General features: G+C 43.8%; 1 protein-coding gene across 1 annotated transcript in view; it reads left to right on the top strand.

Annotated features, from left to right (window-relative positions):
* Positions 1 to 5,127, top strand: part of LOC117505889 (nuclear pore complex protein Nup160-like) — a 160,270-nt gene extending 155,143 nt beyond the window's left edge. The window contains 3 exon segments of the mRNA XM_034165424.1: positions 4,524 to 4,619; positions 4,884 to 4,905; positions 4,908 to 5,127. Coding sequence (XP_034021315.1) covers positions 4,524 to 4,619; positions 4,884 to 4,905; positions 4,908 to 5,086 — 297 coding nt within the window. The 3' untranslated portion in view covers positions 5,087 to 5,127.
* Positions 5,128 to 10,486: the final 5,359 nt, after the last annotated feature.

Below are 10,486 nucleotides of genomic sequence, written 5' to 3'. Positions count from 1 at the left end.
GAAAGAGGAGAGGAAGAGAGAGAGAGAGAGAGGGACAGAGAGAGAGAGAGAGAGAGAGACAGAGAGAGACAGAGGCGAGAGAGAGAGAGACAGAGGGAGGGAGGGCTTCTTCTGTTGAGGTTATCGGCGGTTTTACAAACCAAGATGGTGCATTACCGCCACCAGTGGCACGTACGCTCGCCTGCACATGAGGAATTGACTGCTGTGGTGATGTCTGATTGACAAGAAACATGAAAACAGTTTCAATTCACTGTCAGTAAACAGTGGGAGTGTCTGGGACAGTCTGTTCTGACAATCAATCAATCAATCATCAACTTTTTTTTTTATATAGCGCCAAATCACAACAAACAGTTGCCCCAAGGCGCTTTATATTGTAAGGCAAGCCATACAATTAATTATGTAAACCCCAACGGTCAAAACGACCCCCTGTGAGCAAGCACTGGCTCCAGTGGGAAGGAAAACCTCCCCTTTTAACAGGAAGAAACCTCCAGCAGAAACCAGGCTCAGGGAGGGGCAGTCTTCTGCTGGGACTGGTTGGGGCTGAGGGAGTAGAGAACCAGGAAAAGGACATGCTGTGGAGGGGAGCAGAGATCAATCACTAATGATTAAATGCAGATGTGGTGCTACAGCAGCAAAAGAGAAAGAAACACTCAGTGCATTATGGGAACCCCCCAGCAGTCTAAGTCTATAGCAGCATAACTAAGGGATGGTTCAGGGTCACCTGATCCAGCCCTAACTATAAGCTTTAGCAAAAGGAAAGTTTTTTAAGCCCCTAATTTAAAAGTAGAGAGGGTGTCTGTCTCCCTGATCTGAATTGGGAGCTGGTTCAACAGGAAGGGCGCCTGAAAGCTGAAGGCTCTGCCTCCCATTCTACTCTTACAAACCCTAGGAACTACAAGTCAGCCTGCAGTCTGAGAGCCGATAGCGCTCTATGGGGTGATATGTGTACTATGAGGTCCTAAGATAAGATGGGACCTGATTATTCAAAACCTTATAAGTAAGAAGAAGAATTTTAAATTCTATTCTAGAATTAACAGGAAGCCAATGAAGAGAGGCCAATCAGAGAGAAGCATCAGGTCACATGCTGGAAGTTCAAGGCTCTTGAACTTTGTGGTAAAAGTAAATGCTTATTTCCATTTTTTTTTAATAATGACAAATTTGCTTTATGTAGATTTTCCTCAAATTTCAAAAGGGTCGGTGCCTATGGGCAAACCGCCACTGAGAGACACAAAGGGGACACACTTAAAACTGGTTTACAATGGATTTATGGTAATCCAGTGTTTTTCAAACGTTTCACACCCAGGATCACTTAATCCCCCAAATATCAGAACACAAGTTTAACGTTCCAACAGTATGTTACAAAGGACAGCCGCCAACAAAGGACAGCCGCCAACAAAGGACAGCCGCCAACAAAGGACAGCCGCCAACAAAGGACAGCCGCCAACAAAGGACAACTGACACAGGCATAAGAACTGTTTGTAGCTCACAGGAAGGAGCAGTGGGTTGTTAGTTTGACTGATAAACATTTTAAACTAGCTTTAAGCAAGAAAACATCTGCCTAATTATTGTCATTTGTCGTCGTTTCAAAGATGGGACTTCAATGTGAAGAAACTGAGAAAACCGTCATGAATCTGACTCCAGGGGCCTCGTGTACAAAGTGTGCTGACACACGAAAACAGTTCAGACATATCAAAAGTGAAATGACTGTGGAAATGTGCAGTGCCTCAAGGAACACATTCTGGCTGGCGTACACGTTTGTACAGCTATTGTTCCTGCTGACATGTAGAGGTGATGCAGGGAACTGTTAATAGTGTGAAAACATGAAGTCATCAGAGTGACGTGCACATCAGACACACACTGAACAGTTAACACCCACAGTTTGCAGTTATAATGGTGGATATAAAAACATGCGCAAGCTTATGAGTAAAATGGCGCTAACAGTGGCTGTGTTAGCGTTGTTAGAGGACCTTGCAAATGGTGCAGTCTGACGTGAGCGTGTATTCAGGGAATGTGAGAATTTACTTGCAAATGACGATAATTGGCTCATAAACCAATGTCAATTACCAAGGTCGCTGTTACTGGAGTCGTGCACAGAACTGCAGCTGGCCCAGACCATAATACGGTGAGGAGCCAGGGGTTGTCTGTGCCCACACAGGTGCTGACCACACTGGGCTTCCTGGCATCAGGGGCATTCCAGCAGGAGCTGGGATCGGTCAGGAGTGTGCCAGTCAACGTTGAGCCGAGCTGTGCCAGCTGGGGAACACAATCATCCGAGTGTCATCCGGGTACATCACATCGGGCCGGAGGCTGGCACAGTGCGCAGTGCAGGGGTTGCATCATAGTTAAATATTTTATCTGTGTAATTTTTCTGAACACAAACCAGCAAGGACACAATTGGGCATGTGCACATTCAAATATCAGGGCTGTGAAAACTCTGTGGATCCAAGGAATGCTGCGGATTTCATCATGGGGGGTTAGTGTTGTACTCTGTAATTGTGATTGTTGAGTTTTTAAAATGCCTATCGCAAAGCCTTACCTTTTTTTTTTTACGACATCGTGTAAGTTTTATAAGTCCGTGAATACTGATCTGTGTGTTATAGATACAAATCTGTGTCTCGGATCTGTGGAACTTTGTGGAGGAAAATGCCACTCAAAGTGTAGCTGTTATGACAGTTGTCATAAAGGGGACTGGTGACTGCTGTGGTGACGCTGTGTGGCTTCTGTAAGAAGCTGAAGCTAAATGTAGCATGTGGACATTGCAAACTTTTAGAGATCTCAAGTTTTTAAAAGAAGAATTTTGCAGCATGTCTGTGTCACGGAGCGACATCAGACAGAGCGAAGATGGCGAGAAAGACAGTTTGAATTGTCGCTGGCTTCATGAACACACCTGAAAGATAAACAGAAAAAGCGAACTGTGCCCTCAGGAAACACGGTAAGAATTTTCTCTCTGGAAATAAATATTGTGCTGTTCAAACAGGATTTTAGACAAGATTGTGACTTTTTTCATTAATGTAAAAAATAAATCTAAAATGCTTTTTGTTATCAATTTCTTTTCTTTCTTGATGAAAACAGTTCCTTATTCAGACAGTAATGACAAGTTGAAAAAAAATGGTTGCGTGACTCATGATGCCATCTTTGGGCCAAAATATCACACTGTTAATGTGTCTGCATGTAAATTCAGCTATTTATTTATTTTCTGAGAATGATGGGATGATTTGCATTTCAGTGCACAAATAGACACCACAAGGGCTTCAAGATGTACAGATTCCCTTCAGATTCAAACAGAAGAAACATTTTGGAGAATATAGTCAGCGTGTGGGATGGAAGTGACTTCATCATAAATTTATTGTTCAGTCCTACGTACAGTAAAACTCACCCAAACAGTCAAGCATCAATTGGGCCTTAATTTAATTAAATAAATCACTCACTCATCATCATCTTCAACCGCTTTTCTGGGTTGGGTCACAGGGCAACAGCTCCAGCAGGGGACCCCAGACTTCCTTTTCCTGTGCTACAGTGACCACCTCGACTGGGGGATCCCGAGGTGTTCCCAGGCCAGTGTGGACATATAATCTCTCCACCTAGTCCTGGGTCTTCCCCGGGGTCTCTCCCAGATGGACGTGCCTGGAACACCTCCCTAGGGAGGGGCTCAGGAGGCATCCTTACCAGATGCCTGAACCCCTCAGCTGGCTCCTTTCAACGTGAAGGAGCAGCGGCTCTACTCCGAGCTCTGATGTCACACACAGTCAGCCGCTGTGCACCTAATATCTTTTACTTCAGTGTGTGTGGTGTGTGTGTGCGCTGCTCTGAGCCTCAGCATTTACACACACGGACACACTCATTTAATTTCCGTTTACATCACAGTGAGCCGCGTGAGAGAACGACGAGCGAGCCACAGCTTTCTGTGTTTTTGAATGTTGTCTCAAAAAAGTCCTTTAATTTTTACACAACAAAACAGCGGACGTCATCAAACACACGACACCTCACACTTACGGTGTCGTCAGCACGACACAACCCACCATATGAATACATTTGCATATTTGGAGGAGGCGTGGCCATGGAGGAGTTTGGTGTGTGGATCCACGTGTACGCACACTTTGATACATCTGGATATTTTTGTGCGTACATCAGTTTCTGGGTTTTGGTGAACACCAGGTTTCAGTAGGAAATCCACACAAGTCTTTGGACACGAGGACCCTGGTCTGTCTAATACAGGTCTCCAGTGACTGTTAGGAGGAGTGGCTCGAGTCCCGCTGATGGACACCATGGTTAGCCCCTCCTCTGCTGCCCATGTGCAAATGAGTGATTTCAGCGCTCGTTTCTAACCTTTGTTGAACGGAGAGTGAAGCAAACGCCGTTTCTGATTCGAGTGACAAATGTCCAGCATGACTCACCAAACTGAGAGCGACTGTGAAAAGGTCCCGCCCCACATAACGTGCATACACACACAAGCCCCAAGACTTTAGCCAAAGACTGTGTGTGTGTGTGTGTCCTTTTCTTTGACTTGTGTTTTTCTCTGACAGCGCCCTCTTTCTGCCACGGCGCCGTCCGTCTGGCTGCCGTACACAATGATCGATCAGCTGCTGCAGGCGCTGAACAAGACGCAGACCAACACCAGCGTAAGTCGACCTCCTCAGTGGCGCCTCCTGCTGTTTATTCTTACATCCTGCTGCGGTGGTGTGTGTGTGTGTGTTAGCAGTTGATTAGGTTTTGTGTGAGTTTTGTGCATACATTTGCATATAATCAGTACTTTGAAGTTGCCTAAATGTTTTGTGCGGCACCGCCTCATTTTCCAAACGTGACTTTGAATCAGTGGGAATTGAACCCTCACCATCATTGGTGCCTTGCTCCTGCTGCTGCTGCAATAAAATGTTCTCTTTCAGATGTACAACAAAGTCCGAGACAAATGGACAGCTACCACAAGCAGGTGACCTGGCCACTAAACGCCGGCTCTGATTGGCTGAAGTCCAGCGGCTCGGAGGATGCTTCAGACTGCCGCATTATTTTTCTCCACTTGTTTTGTAAATATTTCTTGTCTGTGTCTCCTGATGGACATCTGAAGCTGCCGAACGTTTTGTACTTGTGATGTCATCAGGCTGTAAAGAGATTAAAGTTTTTTGTCTGTTCCACTGTGTCCTGTGGAGACGCTGCTGCACATGACACACTGCAGGGGCGTGGCCTATCAGTCCAGCTCCACAACCAACCATAAACCACTCACACAAGTGTGGCGGAAATGACACCGCCATGTTTCATAACTTTGAAATGTATCAAGAGGCAGGAAACTGGACCGAGTGTGAGGTCAGCCACACTGCCACCATCAGGAGAGGAGGAGAAACAACGGGAAGAGGACTTTAAAGTCAATAAAAATATCTTTCTTGGGCCACATTATCTGATCTAGTCTTCATTCAGGTCTGGACCTGGAGCATGTGCTGGTACCAGACGGTGGAACTCTTGAGTCCTGCATGCCAGAATCTAAGGGTTCTTGAAAGACAGACGTCTGTCCACCACAGCCAGTGCACATGTGGTCGTGCCCTTAGTTTTTCAAAGTGCTGTTGTCCTCCATCCTGAGGCACCTGAGGCTGGATCACCTCAAGAAAACTTCATGTCTGCTGTCTGGAGGCTGCCAGTGGTGTCCAGCAACATGTTGGGGAACCTGAACGAAGCGTTCCCGGTCTTTAGGCTCTCATTCAGTTGGTGCTCACGGAGCTTAAATCCAGTCTACTTACTGGATGTGACCCCGGTGTACTCCAGTCACTGAGTCCTGTTGGTCCTTGCAGGTAGAACCCAGAAGCTTCTTTTGTTTTTGAAGATGACATTGTGAAATATTTTCAGAGTTGCCTGTACAAAGCCAAGTTCAAGCTGTTTGACGGAAAAAAAAATGCTACGTCATAAGAAGACAAAGTGGGTGTAAAATCTCAGGTTTTCAGGTTCAGTGAATTTAATTAAAGGGTCTTAAAGCTGTAATGTTCATCATCTTCACAAAGTCCAATATTTCCAAACTTTTAATTCCATCCTGCTAAATTCTCATATTCCCAGTCTTCATGCTGAAGGCAACATGTAGTTACAGAGAGTCCCACAGTTCTAACGGAAACTGTCCCCTCTCCTGGAACGTGGACTCGAGTCAACTTCTTTGCTTTTCTGTATGGAGGCGCGTTGCATTCACTGGATTAAAAAACCAAACTGCTCCTTATGTGGTAATTATGAGATGAGGAACTCTTTTTCCTGTAACCTGACACCTGGTGCTTACTTTGGTATCTACTCAGTGGTACTTGTGGTTTTGAGTCTTATTTAGACGACAGAAGACAAGCAGCACGGTGTCACAGACCGAACAGTCCGCCCTGCCTCCACTGCACATGCGTCATTTCAGAGCTCAGCAGCTGGTCTGAGTCTCTTCACCCAAAGCGATCAAATGGATAAATGTGATTATTAACCATCAGATGACAAAGTAAAACCTCTTAAATCATTCTCAAGTCAGCTTGAAGCAAAAACGAGGCTGTTTTAAACAGAAACTCTGCAAAACTCCTTGACACTTTGAAATGACCGGCGCACGGTGGACGCCGGTCATTTCAAAGTGCAAAATCGCTCTTTTGCGATTTTGCACTTTGCACCGCAGCTTGTGTAGCTGCTGCGCTCTGATCACTTCTGTCTTTTATGATGAAATAATGCTGAATTTATGTGTAAATGATTGTTGTAGAAAAGCTTCAGATATCTGTCACTGAGACAGATGAGGCAGTTTGAAGCAGAAGCGAGGTGATAATCAGTGAACGGCGGCTAATGACGCATGCACAGTGAAGGCAGGGGGACTGATTTATACAACCCCAATGCCAATGAAGTTGGGAAATGTAAATAAATCAATTTCATTTATATAGCGCCAAATCACAACAAACAGTTGCCCCAAGGCGCTTTATATTGTAAGGCAAAAGCCATACAATAATTACAGAAAAACCCCAACGGTCAAAACGACCCCCTGTAACAGGAAGAAAGAAATAAAAACAGAATCCATTGATTTTCAAATCCTCTTAACCTATATTCAATTGAATACACCACAAAGACAAGATATTTAATGTTCAAACTGATAAACTTCATTGTTTTTGTGCAAATATTTGCTCATTTTGAAATGGATGCCTGCAACATGTTTCAAAAAAGAAGGTCCATCCTGCTCAGTGTCACTCGGTTTTCTGCAACACCCAGAATGTGTCTTTGTCCCAGATTGATCTCTTTCAGTGCAGCTTCTTGTTCTGACTGTTGGGAAGGTGTTGTAGCACGGACCCACAACAGGGGGCACAAATGAACGGACAATGAATATGCCAAAAAGTAACAATTTAATGTTGTGACAATACACAACTAAATTCACAGAATTTGCACAGTCAATTGACACCAGGTGACGTGTGGGCAGGCTCGAAGATAGAAGACCCCGACGAGAGAGAAGCCGCGTCCCACACGGCTTCCACCACCAACAGTCTGAAGAACACCGGAGCCGCCAAGTCCCGAATCCCAGGTGGCCTCTGTCTTTGGCTGTCGACCTGGTACTGCTGGCAGAAAGCAAAGACCAGATGAATGAGTGAGAGTCCACCACTCAGTAATTCACAGTCTGCACACAGGAGGGAGCACCTCCACCTCCAATCACACACTCGTGCAGCTCCTGATTAACCACTTATCTGAGTTGGGGTGTGAGGCGAAGCCGTCGCTGTCACACCAAACGCCAGTCCTCCAGATAAGGCAACACTCCAGGAAAACGGCTGCAACAGAAGTTCAGGTTATTACACACAAAGTGTCTGTCAGCAGAGAAATTACCTTTCCAATGGTAGTTGATTTCTCGGCGGGGAGGTGGAGTTGCAGTCCAGCTTATGTACTGGTGTAGATGAGTGACAGCTGGTGCGATGAGTGACAGCTGTCACTCTGGGTCTGGTGCTCGTGCTTGGAGCCCACACTCCAAGCAGGACGCCCTCTGGTGGTGGTGGGCCAGCAGTACCTCCTCTTCAGCAGCCCACAACACTGACTTTAACACCAAGTTAACACCCAAGTCTTTCATCTCCAACTGTAAATGGTCATCAAAACATTCAGATTGTATCTTTCTGAACTCTTCAGCATCAAACTCCATCGTGACGATGTTTACAATGTGTTGAACAATAACAGGTGACGTTTCTCATAAACTTTAAGTTTCCTAAATATTTATTATGGCCACTCTTAAAACTTCAGTTATCTTTATAGTTTTATTACTGGTAAATTTTAGAATTGTTTTAGATGAGATATCAAAATCAAATCAATTTTATTTATATAGCGCCAAATCACAACAAACAGTTGCCCAAGGCGCTTTATATTGTAAGGCAAGGCCATACAATAATTACAGAAAAACCCCAACTGTCAAAACGACCCCTGTGAGCAAGCACTTGGCTACAGTGGGAAGGAAAAACTCCCTTTTAACAGGAAGAAACCTCCAGCAGAACCAGGCTCAGGGAGGGGCAGTCTTCTGCTGGGACTGGTTGGGGCTGAGGGAGAGAACCAGGAAAAAGACATGCTGTGGAGGGGAGCAGAGATCAATCACTAATGATTAAATGCAGTGGTGCATACAGAGCAAAAAGAGAAAGAAACACTCAGTGCATCATGGGAACCCCCCAGCAGTAAGTCTATAGCAGCATAACTAAGGGATGGTTCAGGGTCACCTGATCCAGCCCTAACTATAAGCTTTAGCAAAAAGGAAAGTTTTAAGCCTAATCTTAAAAGTAGAGAGGGTGTCTGTCTCCCTGATCTGAATTGGGAGCTGGTTCCACAGGAGAGGAGCCTGAAAGCTGAAGGCTCTGCCTCCCATTCTACTCTTACAAACCCTAGGAACTACAAGTAAGCCTGCAGTCTGAGAGCGAAGCGCTCTATTGGGGTGATATGGTACTACGAGGTCCCTAAGATAAGATGGGACCTGATTATTCAAAACCTTATAAGTAAGAAGAAGAATTTTAAATTCTATTCTAGAATTAACAGGAAGCCAATGAAGAGAGGCCAATATGGGTGAGATATGCTTCTTGTTAATTCTAGAATAGAATTTAAAATTCTTCTACTTATAAGGTTTTGAATAATCAGGTCCCATCTTATCTTAGGGACCTCGTAGTACCATATCACCCCAATAGAGCGCTTCGCTCTCAGACTGCAGGCTTACTTGTAGTTCCTAGGGTTTGTAAGAGTAGAATGGGAGGCAGAGCCTTCAGCTTTCAGGCTCCTCTCCTGTGGAACCAGCTCCCAATTCAGATCAGGGAGACAGACACCCTCTCTACTTTTAAGATTAGGCTTAAAACTTTCCTTTTCGCTAAGGCTTATAGTTAGGGCTGGATCAGGTGACCCTGGACCATCCCTTGGTTATGCTGCTTTAGACTTAGACTGCTGGGGGGTTCCCATGATGCACTGAGTGTTTCTTTCTCTTTTGTTCTGTATGCACCACTCTGCATTTAATCATTAGTGATTGATCTCTGCTCCCCTCCACAGCATGTCTTTTTCTGATTCTCCCTCAGCCCAACCAGTCCCAGCAGAAGACTGCCCCTCCCTGAGCCTGGTTCTGCTGGAGGTTTCTTCCTGTTAAGGGGGACTTTTTCCTTCCCACTGTAGCCAAGTGCTTGCTCATAGGGGGTCGTTTGACCGTTAGGGTTTTTCATAATTATTGTATGGCCTTGCCTTACAATATAAAGCGCCTTGGGGCAACTGTTTGTTGTGATTTGGCGCTATATAAAAAAAAAGTTGAAGTTGATATGCTCTCTCTTCTAGTCCCCGTCAGTACTCTAGCTGCAGCATTTGAATTAACTGAAGGCTTTCAGGGAACTTTTAGGACAACCTGATAATAATGAATTACAATAGTCCAGCCTAGAGGAAATAAATGCATGAATTAGTTTTTCAGCATCACTCTGAGACAAGTTTGTTATTATTATTAATAATAATAAACAAATGACTAATCCAAAAGTAATGACAATATCTATAATAATAATACCAATAGTAAATATAATAATACTACTAATAATAATAAACAATGATTAATTTTCATTTCATTTTCATTTATTTATTTATTTCATTCATTTAAAAGAAAAAAAAAAACAGAAAAGCAGAAATAAAGCATCCCATTACCAGAATGAAAAGGAGCAAAGAGAAGAACAAGTTTATTTTCTGCCCTTTTTACAATACAATCTTTCAATATCCAGTGTCATTTTTTAACAGATTGTATTTCTTTAACTTGTCACATACCACTGACGTATTTCATAATTATGACCATTATTAAATAGATACATCTCGACAGGTTACATTTTTAAACTTAAAACATTTTATACATTATTAATAAATTACATTTTTTTTAACTTCCTTACAGCCCACTGACTTATTTTATAGTTTCATACTTACTTAATACATTAGTTTAATACGTTTTTTAAATAATTTAAGCGACCTTAATTCTTTAATTTCTTTGTTGAGATTGTTCCATAATTTTACACCATTTACTGCAATACTCCGTTCT

The sequence above is a fragment of the Thalassophryne amazonica genome, unplaced genomic scaffold, assembly GCF_902500255.1.
Source record: "Thalassophryne amazonica unplaced genomic scaffold, fThaAma1.1, whole genome shotgun sequence".
NCBI lineage: Eukaryota > Metazoa > Chordata > Actinopteri > Batrachoidiformes > Batrachoididae > Thalassophryne > Thalassophryne amazonica.
Note: the sequence above shows the minus strand (reverse complement) of the source record. Positions and strands in the feature narration are given on the sequence as shown.